Source organism: Pyrus communis, chromosome 10 (genome assembly GCF_041283825.1).
Source record: "Pyrus communis isolate YQ-2024b chromosome 10, ASM4128382v1, whole genome shotgun sequence".
Classification (NCBI taxonomy): domain Eukaryota; kingdom Viridiplantae; phylum Streptophyta; class Magnoliopsida; order Rosales; family Rosaceae; genus Pyrus; species Pyrus communis.
The window spans coordinates 30955731-30971620 of record NC_142574.1 but is presented as its reverse complement, the minus strand read 5'-3'; the positions used below and the strand labels follow the sequence as shown (position 1 = coordinate 30971620).

At 36.3% G+C, this 15890-nt stretch overlaps 3 protein-coding genes across 4 annotated transcripts; 2 read left to right on the top strand and 1 right to left on the bottom strand.

Moving 5' to 3' along the window:
* Positions 1 to 3133: 3133 nt before the first annotated feature.
* LOC137729677 (3',5'-bisphosphate nucleotidase AHL) lies at positions 3134 to 6746 on the top strand. The gene is made up of 3 exons (XM_068468681.2): positions 3134 to 3559; positions 5324 to 6011; positions 6103 to 6746. The coding sequence occupies exons 1-3, from the start codon at positions 3226 to 3228 to the stop codon at positions 6404 to 6406; spliced, it is 1326 nt and encodes a 441-aa protein (XP_068324782.2). The 5' UTR covers positions 3134 to 3225; the 3' UTR covers positions 6407 to 6746.
* Positions 6747 to 9623: 2877 nt separating this feature from the next.
* On the top strand, positions 9624 to 10346 carry LOC137727662 (uncharacterized). Its single transcript, XM_068466483.2, has one exon. The coding sequence runs from the start codon at positions 9732 to 9734 to the stop codon at positions 10194 to 10196; it is 465 nt and encodes a 154-aa protein (XP_068322584.2). The 5' UTR covers positions 9624 to 9731; the 3' UTR covers positions 10197 to 10346.
* Positions 10347 to 11280: 934 nt separating this feature from the next.
* On the bottom strand, positions 11281 to 15432 carry LOC137727661 (secretory carrier-associated membrane protein 3). 2 transcript variants are annotated; one of them, XM_068466481.2, is made up of 12 exons: positions 15091 to 15432; positions 14100 to 14219; positions 13946 to 14008; positions 13767 to 13800; positions 13498 to 13620; positions 12930 to 12992; positions 12730 to 12823; positions 12378 to 12423; positions 12211 to 12278; positions 12011 to 12059; positions 11756 to 11821; positions 11281 to 11644 (listed from the first exon to the last, which is right to left on the bottom strand). In XM_068466481.2, exons 1-12 carry the CDS (start codon positions 15148 to 15150, stop codon positions 11558 to 11560), a joined length of 873 nt encoding a protein of 290 aa, XP_068322582.1. In that variant the 5' UTR covers positions 15151 to 15432; the 3' UTR covers positions 11281 to 11557. The 2 variants fall into 2 exon arrangements, with proteins under 2 accessions (XP_068322582.1, XP_068322583.1); XM_068466482.2 differs by having other exon boundaries at positions 14100 to 14216; positions 15091 to 15430.
* Positions 15433 to 15890: the final 458 nt, after the last annotated feature.

The window sequence follows — 15890 nt, the reverse complement described above, 5'->3', positions numbered from 1 at the left end:
ACCCAATTTAGAGGAGAAAACATGATGATAAAGTGAGATGGCTGGAGACTTAGAAATTTGGACTAAAGATTGTCTGAACTTTAATCATAATGGATGCATATAAGTAGGAAAAATTTTAAACTTGGGTTGGGCTAGAGCTCGTTTAGCCCTCTTCATCACGTAATGAGTGATACAAGAATATTAGAGTATAACAATATACCACGGACATATATAAGCATTTTGTCATGATGATGAAATTTGCACTTTGTTATATGAGATAAGTATGATCAGATAATTTAATTTGATCAATTGTGAGACTCACCCAAGCCGGGCCAAATGAAAATCATAACCTCCACTCCACTAATTGAGATACATTATTGTGAAGTGGACAAGTCCACTTTGATTTCAATTTCAAGTTCAAAGAAGTTGGGGGAGCTTTAGCTTTCACCTTTGTTCCAAGATAAGATTAGGGACCAGAACAAATTGAAAAAAAAATAGAAAGCAAATTCATTTTCTATTAGATGAAATGGATTGATTGCAACATCCATGCACAATCAAGCCCAAATTCAATTTTTTAAGTTTTGCGCTCAATCTAATAAAAATGCGAATGCCTCCACCACCCCCAATTAAACAAATGGCGGCAGCCCAAAAGTCATAATATATGTGAATAACAATGTGGGCGGGCTCCCTCGTGATTTTTGCAAAAACCTCATTCATTAATTAGGGGATCAATCAACAACATTCTTTTGAGACTTACACACTTTTTCCCACGAAGGTGATATCATTTTACCGTACAAATATTATAGTCGAAATTGTTTATTATATTTATCACCATCGAAAGATCATTTCTAGAAGATTTCATTTGATTTAGAAACCGTTTCGTCATTCATATGAATTAAAGCAGTTGATAGTTTTATGACGATGTCACTTGCTACCATAACTATCAATTTTCGACATACATAGATGGCTACATATCACCTAATCGAATGAGTTTATCTAAAAATGATCTTTAGATGTTAATAAAGAAATGAAACGTTCTAATATGATGTTTGTATTGTAAAATGATAACTCGTTGTGAGAAAATGAACTTTCCTAAACTGTGGATGAAAACAAGAAAATCGAACTACGTCATGCTGTTGAAACGCTGAAGTAATAAGTCCTGTGTTAACCTTGAACCTTGAAACTTGAACCCCAAGAATCTAAAACAATCTAAACACAACAGGCGAAGAAAAATTGACCATCAAGAATTCAACACCAATCAATCATGTTGCTGTGAGTGATTTGCGGCCACTAAATTCTTGCCCATTCGCCCACCTGTGGGAGGGATTTTTGGCATATAATGCCTTTCTGCTTTCAAAATTTCAAATCAAGTGGGCTGTATTGTTGTATTAAGCACTAAAGTGGCACACTTGTATGAGATAATTACGATTATTACTTGTTAGTTAGTGTCTAAACCAATCAAGTATGCATCCAGTATCCCGGGCTGATTCCAAGCTATCCAGTAGTTTTGTTTACTCAACGATTGTCATTCGTGTGATTTGAACTCACGACTGATCATAATTTTTTTTATTTAACTCGCAGCATCATTAAAAAGTAAATAAAACTGAAAATATGTACTCCAAATCGAAATTCGACTTATGTTGAAATGTTTTTATGAGTCTTCTCGATCCCCGAAATGATGGACCGCCGCAGTGAAATTACCAGTTGATTTCTTTTTAAAAGAAAAAAAAATGGGAACCCAATTTGTTCAATTTGATTAAGCAATCACAAGTCTCCAAAACTAAATAGTAAACACTACTAGAAAATCATTAAGTTGACGATTAAAATATGGGTCCATGCACTAATTAAGATAAACATTATCAAAAGAGTATGAACATGGATTCAACTTGCCTATCAACAACATCAAGTGTGAAGTGTTATTCTATCAATTATATGCTTATCTATCTTGTCATATACCACTCCTTCTGAAGCATATTTTGATCAAGTATGAACTTGCATTGCATACGTTTTGATGAGCTCACAATGATTCTAACTTTGGTTTAATTTTGTACCCTGTTTTTTGTTTTTTTTACAAAATTCGATACTTCATTGAAAAGTCCGGTTAAATTTCATGAAATCTCATTAACCACCATATGCATCGGCTAGATCACATGATCAATGCATCTAACATTCAAGATGTAATGGAACTTCGAGCATGTGAAAATTCGTTAATTACTAAGCAATCTTCAATTTGATTAACCATCTGCTGAGATAATGCTTAAATGGTCATTTAGGAAAGTAACATCTTTTATTGTGACATAAGTTAATCGACACTAGGGTAGACAAATGGAAGAGAAATTTTAGTAGAGCTGTATGATTCAGGTAGTTCTCACACTAAGTGAGATCAGCATAAAATCAAGTAGAACCAAAACATTAAAAATTTGTGAGAGTTTACAAGTCTCACAACAATACTGACGCAAAAGGATCGATCCTTCACTTGTCAATCGTTCGCGAGTTGAATTTGCTCTTTTGCCTCACCTTTTACTCATCTTACCAACATCGTGACCGGATTTCTCACACTAGTTTTTGTCAAACAAAGTACGTCTAAGGATTCTTTTTTCCTTTAAATGAAGAAAAATTAAGCTAGATTAGCTTTTTGATAATGATTGTATGCGAGAAACCTAAATATTGTTAAAGTAAATATAGCTTATTATCTCATATTTATGGCTTATTCTTAGACCTGGTTTGGTACTGAGGTGATTCTGAAAAAAACTAGTATAAAAAAAAGCTAGGAGATGTTTTTGTGTTTGGTAAACATTCAGCTTCAGCTTTTTTTCACAGTTTTGGGTGAAAAAAAGCAAAAAACAAGAAGCTGCAAAACCCAGCTTTGAAAAACCAGCTTTTTTCACATCTGTTTTACATAAAAGTTTACCAAACACTATAATACTGTTTTTTTTTTTCAAAAGCACTTTTACAAAAAAGTTTACCAAACACTCTGCTGCTTTATTTCACAGCTGCTTATTCTCACAGCACAGCAGAAGCAACTTTTTTTCAAAGCACAGCAATACCAAACCAGCCTTTAGCTCAATTCCTTTGTAGTTATTGAAGTCCAGCCGAAAAACAAGTCTCCACCAATCATTATCTATCACTTTCTATTCATTTTGCCTTTTGGTTACCACCCTTCCAACGTCACCAAAACCAACACCCTCCAAATCCACACAAAACACTCTCTCACTCTCACACACAAACCCAAAACATTCTTCAACTATGGCTATAAAATTCTCGCACAATTTGGGTCTTGAAAAATGGAATGACAAGAAGTTGACAAGCAGGTACAAAACCCACCTCAACTTTTCTGGGAAATTTGGCTGCTGCTTATCCAAGTTCAGGAAAACCCAATCCTTCTCAGTAATGGAGGGCCTGAAAAGTTCGCGTCTTTTGGCTCCGGAGCCAGTGAAAAATTACTCCCAGGAATTGGATGTGGCTGTTAGAGCTGTGCAATTGGCTTGCTCTCTCTGCCAGAGAGTTCAGAACAGTTTGATTTCGAAGAACAGCGATGGGGTCCAATCCAAAGATGATAACTCTCCTGTCACTGTGGCAGGTCAGTTAAATCTGCAATCTTTGTTGTTTCAGTGGTTCTTAAATTCTGTTTTCTGAACTGGGTTTTTTTCGCAAATTTGGAATTTTGGTGATTTGGATTTATTTAGATTTCACTAATTATGAGCCTTTGAGAAATTATTTGGGTTTGAAGAAATTGTTCTTAAAGTTTCTTCTTTTATGACTTTTTGAAGTCAAAACACGTTGAAGAATGTGAAGTCACGTATAGGAAAGGACCGAATTAAATCTGACTTAGAAATGTTAAAGAGGCTCTATCAAAAGCGAGAGTTTTTATAGACTCCGTCGCCTCTTGTTTTTTGGCACAATGTTTTATAATGTTGGCACGAAAATTGACGTTAAATTATGAGGTGACAGAAAATCCTTAGAGCATTCCAAGTCTCCTTAGCATTTCTCATCTAACTTATATTAAATGATTTCACTATTAATTGTATAGAGTCGATTAGTATAAAACTCCGCACATGATTGCACAATTAGTTTAAGTTAAGGATAATATTATTGCTAATTAGTACTGGGCTGCTGAAGCGATTTTGAAACTTTGGCAGTGTATTACTATTCGTTTTATCTTTTAAGTGCTATTAAAACTGTGTTTGAAAACATAATGCGGTTTCTAGTGGAAGTACTATAATATAGAAAAGGAAACACAAAAAGGTGTCTATAAGCCTAAAAATATCAACTTGTGGAGCTGTTTGGCGGTTTTGCGAGTGGCAACTGAAGGGCCATGCTAATAAAGTAGAATGATGCTGCTAGCCTGCTAGTCATAGTTTCCTCAGTTCATCGGCAGCAAGCTTTGTTTTCAGTCTTTTTATCATAATCCACCTTCAACCCTTAACAAACTTGCAGAATGTGTGATAAAATGTCGAACCGAATGCGCAAAATTCATATCAGAACCTGTAGAGGACATTGAATCTTAGTCCCATCTCCTATGTTATGTTATTCGTTGAATTTGCATGTATCATTTAGCCTAAAGTTGGTGCGGCCCTTGAGAGTACAGAATCTCTGTGCACAACTTGCATTCTGGACCAAGCATAGTGGGAGCATAAGTCCTTTTTTTGCAGTCTCTTCTAGCACTCAATCTTTTTATCTTCGAAAGCAATCATTATTTTTTCCTCCAAGATGTATTAAATCATAGCAGAACTGAACATTTTTTTTAGAACATGTGTCTTTTTGTTGTAGGACCGAGACATTTCATCTCTATTTCCTCACAAAATCTCCCTCACACACCTCTCTTGATCATCTTACTTATATGCCTCGTAATCGTTGTTTGTCTGCTCAAACTTAGATTCTTAATTGAGAAAAATCATGCCCAATTTGTTTTTTACGTTAGGATCTTTACAATTTGGAACAGTTTAGCTTTCAACACGAAAAGAAAGCTTCCGATAAAAAAGCTGGAATATTTGGCATCACTCTCTTAATAAGTTGTTGCTGGTATGCCAGTTTATGGTCCTGAACATCTCTCCAGGGAATAACTTACAATATAGTGTTTATGTTAGTATATTATGTTTTAAAGTTGTTATATTTCCGATATGAATTCCAATCTATGACGTAAGAAACATTTACACCAAGAAATAAGCGAGAGCTTAGTCCTATACCAGATGACCACATGTTATTCGAGTTTATTTCTTCAAGTTATCGTATCAATGGTTCATCATGGAAAAGGAATTTCAACATTTTGGGTGCAATTTTATGGTCAATGAAGCTATGAATTCTTTTTAATACATGTTCTCTCTTTAATGTACCGTGCAAACAGATTGGAGTGTCCAAGCAACTGTGAGCTGGATACTGTCCGAGTCTTTTGGGAGCAGCAACGTGTCCATTATTGCTGAAGAAGATATTCAAAATTTGTCCATGGCAAAGGCAGGTGGAGTACTAAAAGATGTAGTGAAAACTGTAAACGAATGTCTAGCTGAAGCACCTCGTTTTGGACTTAAAAGTCCGAAAATGGCCCTTGGGACTACAGAGGTTCTTGAAGCCATCAGTCGGTGCAACTCACTTGGAGGCACGGCTGGGAGATTTTGGACACTTGACCCCGTTGATGGCACATTGGGTTTTGTCCGCGGTGATCAATATGCAATAGCTCTGGCTTTAATAGAGGATGGAGAAGTTGTCCTTGGAGTTCTTGGCTGTCCCAATTACCCAATGAGAAAGGAATGGCTCAATTATCATCACCGGTATCATAGAATTATATCTAAATTGACACCACCAACGTCGGAATCTTGGGACAAAGGCTGTGTGATATATGCTAGAAGAGGCAGCGGTGAGGCTTGGATGCAACCGCTGCTCCATGTAAATAAGAACTTGGTGTGGCCAAACTCTGCAAAACCTGTCCGAGTATCCTCCATAGATAATCCAGCACTGGCAACATTTTGTGAACCTGTTGAGAAGGCAAATTCAAGTCATTCCTTCACAGCAGGGCTAGCTCATAGTGTCGGGCTTAGGTACCACAATTTAAACTTTCATCTCTCTTTGCTATATATGTTACATTCTAAAGGTGTATGATAAAATGAACAAATGATATTGTGACTGCAGGAAGCAGCCACTGCGAGTATACAGCATGGTGAAGTACGCAGCCATAGCTCGTGGAGATGCCGAGATTTTTATGAAGTTTGCAAGGGCTGGCTACAAGGAGAAGATTTGGGATCATGCAGCAGGCGTTGTTATCATACAAGAGGCTGGTGGGGTTGTTACAGATGCCGGAGGGCGTCCACTGGACTTTTCGAAGGGCATATACTTGGAAGGCCTTGATCGAGGTGTAGTTGCTACTGCTGGAGCCAATCTACATGACAAGATCATCAGGGCCGTTGATGCTAGCTGGGACTCCTCCAGTCTATAAAAGCCGTCTACCGCTGCTGCCTGACATCAATGAAAACACAACTCCTTAGCCCTTACATTACCGGAAATCGTACGAAGATTGTAAATTATTGTTTTCATTTTTGTGTTCTTTATTTATCTGATTTTTGCATTGGCAGAAATATAAATTCTCGAGGGGAAAATGCAGAAGTATATCTACAAAGTTCATGCTTGACCATCTTAGTCTGTGTTCCAATATGCTTTAAGGTAATTTAGAAGTCTGTCCTATCAGCCTGGCTGCAATTTAGAGAAACTAAGTGTGTACTGGGTCAAGCAATGTAAAATGTATTGAATTGGAATCCAATTGCAGAGACAGTGCTGAACTCTTTGGCCCAAAACAAACCCAACAAAGAGGAATCAAAATAAGAAGGAAAAGAAACTTCTGAAGAAACTCTGAGTGTATTTGTAACACGACGTGGTATGTTCATGTGTTACTAACTCACTTAAAATGTTACAAGTCAGATTTTGTCATTTTCTTCCAAATCAAACTTCTCTGCATATAGTCTTTGATGTCGGCAACCACATTGAATGTATAAAAATGACTCTTCTCACTTTGTAATTATCTGTACTAGCAAAACACAATATGTAGTAACTAATTCATCAATACTCTAACATGTAAATTGGTTATATCAGGCAAAGTTATTCCAGTACCATAACCTTTTGTGAAGGAGGGTATAACGCGCTTGGCATCCCAAGCAGTGATTGATACCTTGAGATAAAAGTGAGTGAGACGCTCACACTGAGAGTCTGAACAAGAAGAAGTTGAAATAAATCTGAACCGTGTTTTTGGATGCAACTAGTTTTACAAGTCATCAATCTTCTTAATGGCAATCGATATGAAATCTTGAAAGATTTTTGTGTGTCTGAAATACAGATGGTATATCACATATAATTATATAATTGGAGGATGAATACTTAAAAAAAGAGCTTTTTGAGAACATTTGGCTTATCGTTCCGTACTACACACTGAAAAATCTTTCCGAAATCTTTTAACTTGTGGAGATGCAATTAATTGAACTAAAGGAAGGACGGTGACCTCGGTATTACAAAGCATCAATGTTTATTGAATGGTCTAACTCCCAATCAATTGCTTAATGGTAGATGGAAGAAAAAAAGTGGTTGTCAGCACAACGGAGAGAGAGTGATATTTAATTGGGATCAGGATCCTCTCCTAAGTAAATGGTGAGCATCAAGTTCATCAGATCGTTCAAATTTTATCCAACGATTACAAATAAGAGGTCCTTCTAAAAGTTATAATAATTGTAATCGTTGGATAAAATTTGATCAGGATGATCCTCACCATTTGCTTAGGAGAGGATCCTGATCCATTTAATTGGACCCAACTTCTCTGCTTCCTAGTTCTCATACACTTTCATTCCTTCCTATTTTGTGTGGTCACAATTAAGTCACATCAACATTTTATATTAATTTTTTTATGGAGATAATAAGACAAAAAGCAATAGTGACATAAAATATTAACGTGGCTTAACTGTAACCGCAAAAATAGAAGGGGATGAGAATGTATGTGAAATTGGAAAATCAGAGAAGTCAGGTCTTAAACCTTGCTGCGTAGACTTATAACTAATCAATGCTACTTCTAATTAAAACTAACTTAAACACACCCTAAGTCTTCAAATTAGTAGGAAAACCCCCATTCTGAACAGATGGATGGCAAAATTCGCCTTCAAATATAAAAATATCTAACCTAGCTCTTGGGATTGGATGCAAAACAAGTTTTTTCTTCTTTTAGAAATGGATTATCTCCAGATCCCTTATTCCTAATCCATCAAGTTCGGGAATTCAGATCATTGAAATTTGATCTAATGGCTGAAGTTATTATAACTTTTAAAGTAAATCTCTATTTGTAGTTATTGAATCAAATTTTAATAGTCTGAATCCTCGAACTTGATAAATTAGAAGGGATGGATCCGGATCTTTCTTTCTTTTGGGAGTTGAGACTTGAGAGATCAGACACATACATCTGTATGGACTTAAAGTCATGAATGATCATAAAGGTGGTCGGCCCTCCAACTTTAATTGCTCAGCTCCTCCCTTGACAACTTGACATGTGATCTGGTTTTCCAAGACTAAAGATCTTACAATGATAGTCTTGAAAGACACTGTTCTCCTTAAGGGTGCAGAAATAAATTAGCATTATACTCATCATTTATAATATTTGAGCTTAAAATTATTTCACTTACTAATCAAGAAGAATATATGCATAAAGAAGTTGAAAATGATGCTTTACAATAGACTATACACATCTCACCTCAACTTTTGGCTATCAAGTGATGAATGTTACCATATTTGGTCCATCTGTCGTGCAAATTAGGATTTAGGGTTTAGGGGCGTGAACTATAAGACATAGCCCAGAACCTTCTGAGATTGTTGCATCCCCTTAAACCCAACCCTAGAACACCCAAATCTAACTATTATCCAATATTTATCACGTGTTTGAAAGCTAAAAGAAATTTGATTTCCATTGCAATTTAAACAATATTTGAATCAATCTCAGAGAAAACTTTTGGGAGAAAAATGTTGCCAAATGATAGGAAAGCTATAGTTTCAACCTTCAAATTAGGGCTAATTTCTTTTTCAGGTCATAAATTATTATCTATATTAAGAATCAACGTTAAAGAACTGCTTTTCACCATTTAATTGGAGAAACAAGACATCAAATTGGAGAGATTTGACAAGAAACCAACCATCAAGAGACGTATGATCAAAATCTAGCAATCAAAAAGCGCCAATAACATCAACATGTAGTCCTTAGGCCATGCTTATAATTCAACCGACTCAGTAGAAACGAAAAGGGTATAAATTGGTTGATACCGGATATTAATCTACAGTATTCTATTAGATGTTGCATTCATATCATGTTTTTTGTGTTCGTATCATTTTTATGACATATTCAATATCTTAACCGATCATGTCGTGTAACAATCAAATCCATCCAACCTCCAATAACTTTACGAGGGCCCCCATCAAGAACAAGATGTGGCATATATGTCAAATTGTCAGTTAATACATAGACCAAACTTCATGTGTCCAACTTATTACGTAACACTATAAGAGAGTAAAAGAAGGATAGTAATGGCACCCAACCTACTCCCCATTCAAGAGAGGACCTCTACGTCATCACTGTCCTCCAACACCCTCCCAATTAATGCCCTTCTTTTGGTAACCTTCCCCACAACGGCACCACCACAATCCCTCCACTTTTATATATTCCCCCTATCCCCTAATAATTCCTTCTCTTCTCTATCTCATCACTCTCTCCATAAGTGCTTTTCCAAAAAGCCAGCAAAATGATCCCAGCAACAAGTCTTTTCCTAGCCATTTTGCTCCTCACTGCTTCACTTGGCATCGCAGCCCGACCGGGATCCGATGGAGCCTTCTCAGCTGAGCTCAAGAACTCAAAGGACAAAGGTGGTGCTGCTAATGGTGGTGGCGGCGGGGGTGGCAACAGTGGTGGCATCGGGGGGTTTTTCCCGCCCGGGTTTGACATACCCGGGTTCGGAAAGGGTTTTGGAAGCGGTGTAGGTGGCGGGTATGGAGGCGGTTATGGGGGTCCGAATGGAGGGTACTCCAAGGGTGGAACTGTGAGGACTTCTCTTGTGTGTAAAGAAAAGGGTCCGTGCTACAAGAAGAAGCTGACGTGCCCTGCTAAGTGCTTCACATCCTACAGCCGGTCAGGGAAGGGTTATGGCGGCGGCGGCGGCGGCGGTGGGTGCACTATCGACTGCCAGAAGAAGTGTACTGCTTACTGCTAGAGGAATAGGCTGCTCCTTTTGTTATGGTACTGCAGCCGGTAGCCGGTAATAGTTACTATAATTAGTATGTTTATGCATGTGATGTGATGTGATGTGAGCCTTCTAAATAGACCATATATATATATATATATATATATATTTATATTTATATTTCTGAGTGCAATAATTTCTTTTATTTTTCTACTACTATTTTGAGTGGCTTAAGAGTGAGTTTGGTTTGTGAGCGACCATAAACCTAAAATATATGATATGTGATTTTGCTTTATCCAAGATTAATGTTCTCCAGCTTCACAAGCTGACATCTAAAACCGCTTTTAGATAACAAAAACGCTTATGACAATGATCGATAGAAGCACTTCATTCACAACGTGAACATCTCTGATAATGTTTAAAATGTTAAACTGCTTATGAGTTATAAAACACTTGAAAAGTCTTTTTCTGCATAAAAGTGTGTTTGTTTTCCAAGAAACACTTCGGAATTTTTTATTGAAAATTTTGGTGTGCCTCTAAATAGAAGCCCGTTGTGAACAAAAGTACTTTTGCAAAAGCCTTCTCAATCCAAATAGGGTTGATTGTTTAACAATCCTAACATTCTTGATTCTTCAAACAAGGTAAGATAACTTTTGTAACAAATTTCTTCCATTTAAAATAGTTGCTTTCTTAAATATATTAGTTCGTTTGAAAATACTTTTAAAATGACTGAAAACATTTTTAATGAGTGTGCCTTTGGAACTTATAACACTTTCACCAACAAAACTTTCAGTGATTTTAGAAACACGAGATGTATATAACTAGGGTTTATGTGTTCAATCCATGGAGGTACAACAAAGGGTACCTTGCAAAGTCATAGAAATTAATCACATCACACAAAAGCAGTCTCAAAACGGTAACAATTAACGTTTTGAGAAGTTAGGCAGCCTATCAGTACCTAATAAGAAGCTTGATTCCCAACGTAAATCGGAAAATTCCATCATACAACAACGGATTTCAGAGGAAACGAGTTCAAAAGTTAGAAATTTTTTAACACGGTTGAAAGAACGTAGTAAACGAAAAAAGAATGCAGTAATAAAAAAACCTAAGCAAAAAACGATGGAACTGAGAGTTTTCAGAAACAGAAAAATGAAGAAAACATAATGTTTCTAGCAAGCCAGTGGTGTCAAGCCTCCTAAACATTCTCCAGTATAGAAACACAGGTAGCACTTAAAAATCATCTATGAAACAGGCGTAATACGGAACAAATAAAAAATGAAGGCTCTAACAAAACCATCTGTACCTGCAAATCCTGTAACTAAAGGGGCATTTACAACCTATATCAAATACAGATTTCCACCATCTTTTCTTCTCCATACAAGATTTTAGCTTCAAAGTGCTGCCCTCACGACTCCTCTAGCTCCTTCACGCCTCATTTCAGCAGCTTTACCGCTTCCTCGGAAATACATGTATACTTGCTGCACATGTAGAGGGGGGAGGGGGGAATGTGTTATAAAAGACCAAAGAACAAATGCTAGCTTTTCTTTTTCGTGACAATTTGGCAACGATAATTGGGATTGGAATTAGACCTGAATGACCCAGATGCTCAGCACTGATTCAAGACAGAACATTCCAAATCCAATGAAGTAGAAGATCTGCAAGCAATGGAAAAATAATAAGTATCATCGAGGACCGTTTGGTTTCTCCCTTTAAGTATTTTGAAAACATTTGGAATATGCTTTTAACCCATATCCTCTCAAAGGTTCTGAATTTGCAACACTCGTGGCTGGGCAGCCATACAAAATATTAGAAGAAAAATATACTTATGGACCCAACACTCTTACCCCAACCAAAACATGGTCACCAAGAACATCAATTGCAGGCAGAATGCCACTGTTTCAAAAGCAAACAAATAAAATCATAAGCAGCATACACAGGAGAAAACATTCACTTTGTATATCCATCAGCACCCACCAAATAAATAATCCATTGATCAATCATAAATGTCTAAAAAGAGTAAGGGAAATTCAATTAAACTACATACGTGAGAGATTTTCCTTTGAAGAATATCGGAGGAGCAACCGCAGCAAAGATGCAGAAGCCAATGTGGACCTGTTGGTAGAAGAAATGTAACTAGTCAATTATGCTAAATGACAATGTGAACTGCATATCAACTACAACAAAAAAAAAAAAATTGGGACAGCTTTATACCAGATAAAACAGGAAAAACCATCCATACTTCAAAGCACTCTCGGACCTGCAAGAAGATAAAATTAGAGAATTCAAACTATAGCTAGCTACAAATTAAGCAGCTATATTCTGCATGGTTGAAACAATTACAGATGCATTAACCAGATGGATTCCTCATAACCATCATCGATAGTACTATCATATTACCCAAATCCAATAAGTTTCATTCCCTAATCTTCCATAACTTGTTCTTTGTTGCTTCATAATAGTCTCACATGGTGCCCAAGCTTTAAAGGATCTCCTTTTGGCTATAAACAATTGGCATACAGAACTAGGACTCTGACAGGATTCAATAAAAATGGGCAATATATACCTGAAAACACGGTACAGTGGACGGTACCACAAGACATAGGATCCAGGAGCCCCTGATATGAAGTAGATAACTGCAAGGAACCAAATTTTTACCCCTACACCAAAGATCAGGAAACGATCAATTTCACCCAACATAAGATAGATCCAAAATGAATACTTGATTACATGCAGGACAGTTGCCAAGTATGTTTTCACACGCACCTTCCCCCTTAATCCATGCTGCAGTAACAGCTATTACATTCCAGAAAAGGCAAAGAACAAGTCCTGCATAACACCACCGATCACAAAATTTAGGCAGCCTTCAATGAACTTTAGTTTAGAAGTTTAGGACATATAAACAATAACAGAAGCTATAAAACATCACACTACACAGATAGACTCACACAGCCTATCTCACACCCAAAGGGCAAGATGAAGTAATGCTAAAAAAACATATGACTAGAAACTACATCTGCTCAGCACAATAGGTTAGTTTTAGAAGCCAAGCTTATGTAATGATATATATATATATATATATAGAGAGAGAGAGAGAGAGAGACTACCACCAACTTCTATACTTATGATTGTTTGAAGTTTTGGCTTTCATCAAATTTTCAAGCCTCAACACCATAATCTAAGATCCACCATCAACAATCATAATTTCCAGTGAAGGGAACAAAAAGCCAGCGCATATATGAATATAATTTAGATTAAGTTTGTGCAATAAGAATTGTGATATAGAGTCGACGCATAATCATAAAATCCATAAATAAAACAATAACTGACATACCTAACCATGTTGTGAATGCCACATACTGCACCCTCTGTAAATGAACGGGTATTTCATTTGCAATATCATGATGGATAATTGGGAAGAAAGGTGGCCAATTTTTTTCCTCAATAACAATTCCAGCTGCAAAACAAAAGGGACAATGGAAAACATTCGTCGATAAAATTTCAAAGGATGTCAAACTTGTACGTGTTTCAAAAACCATTATTTTAACCTCCCCCAGAATGAGGAGAAAAAGTATCTCAGAAAAATAAGTCAAAGTAAAATACCACGTGCGGCAGCTTCTTCTTTCCGTCTTACAATCTGCATAATACCACAAAAGATGACAGTTAAAAACTTGGTTGGATGAATGAAAAACCACAACATGGAATTTACTGAAACATTTATTGCCATGCTCTTTGAATGATTATTCACTCTTTCAGAATTCAGAATATCTTTCAAGTCATACCTCCTCCCGCTTTCTCAATTCTGCTTCTTTAGCTTGGAGTTCCCTCTCCCTCTTTTTCAAATCCTTTATTAAAAAAAAAAAAAAAAAACTACACTTAGTAAACAAAAGAAGTCCACTTCAATTGCCTATGTAATAACCTGAAATTAAAACTTACTGCATTTCCATCGATAGGTATGTCAACGGGGTCGCCAAGGCCGTAGTTGAAACCAGCACGTTCAGGAGGAAGAGGTGAAAGTCTTGAGTTTTTGGCAGGAGCAACAATTCCAGGATTCTGCTAATTATGTTAGCACATCATAAGAGCTCAAACAATGCGTACAAAAAAGCAAATTATTTCTCAATTTTTACATATAAAGCCATGATTTATGTTTCATGCGCCTGATTGAATACCCTCAAAATCTTATGGGGAGAGGTAAGATTTGTGGATGCTTAAAATACACTACGAAATCTCTCCAATTCCCTCTAATTCCTCAACTTTTTCAAACTCTTTAAAGTCAATTTTTAATTGAATACACCTGGAATGTTATAAACTTAATTAAAATCCTAATTGAATACACCCGGATTTATAAGGATTTTACTAAATTATCTTAAAATCCTGATTGAATACACCAATATTAGAGAATTACTTAAAAACCTGATTGAATACCCTAGATTCATTAAAAAAATTAAAATCCCCCAAAATCCCAATTGAATACATCCCCCTTAATCTGAAACAAGATAGATATATACATAGCTTGGTATCTACATGTGCGCTCAAATATTTCCAACTCAAAATTCTGACTGGAATCCAATAACCCACAAAAACCCAACTCAAAATTGACCAAAAAAAAAGCGTAAATTGGATTTAGATAAGGTTACTTCTATACAAGGATTCAATCATAACTGCTCGAGCAAACAGATATAATTAAATTTTGAAATTTTGAAAACACAGACAGTAAACCCATGAAATTTTAGAAGTGGGATTCAGATATGTTGACTTGATTCACTTCAATTCGACAGCAAAACCCAGATCTTAAAATCTCTAAAACCCAAGTCCAAATCCAAGTCGACGACTTTATCAACCAGAATCACCAAATCATAAAACCCATTTCGAATTCAATTGATTTCAAAAGAAACAACAGCAAAAATCATCTAGATAGAAAACTCACCGAGAAAGGATTGACTTCTTCTTCTTCGGCAAATGGGTTACTGTCGTAGCGACCAGCCATGGCGGGGAGAGAGATTTGAGCGCCCAAAGGACCAGTCTCAGAGCTTGTCCGAGAGATCTGAAAGCTTATGAGAAGAGAATAAAAGAAAAGACTTGTGATGGAAGAAGGAAAATTGAAGAAAAATATAGTTTCAGGCACAAAAGTATGAAGGGAAACTGTGAGGAGATGAAATGGAATTTCTAGAGAGAGAAAGTGAGTAGACTGCAGACCGGCTGCTTTTGGTTTACTGAATTTTTTTTTTTTTTTTCTAGAGAGAGAAAGGGATGAATCGTCGGCTCTTTTGTCAGCTTTTGACAGCCAAAGGCGGCTTTTTTATTTGATTTTTCAGAATTTTAGGGGCATAATTGAAAATTCAATTTAATTTTGTGTTTTTTGTTTTGGTATGTTTTTTGTCGGATAATGACATTGCGATGTGAATGTGATGCTACATAAAGATATCTTCTCCCGTATCATTGTCTGATTAGGTGATTCGGATTATTAAAATTAAAGTTAACGTTTATTATTAACTTTGTTGGTCAACTCACACAAATTAGGAGCTCTGATCTCTTGCGTAAGATGATCATATTTTTTGTTCTTAACTTCTTATGCTTCAGACATTCGGACGGTAAATTCCAGAAAATATTCCAAATGCCTATATTTTAGCAACATTTTGAAGTGCTTCCAAATCTCTATTTGTTTGGAAGAGATACCATGTTTTAGGTACGAGATGAGCATGCGATGTATATTTTATGATGAGTTCG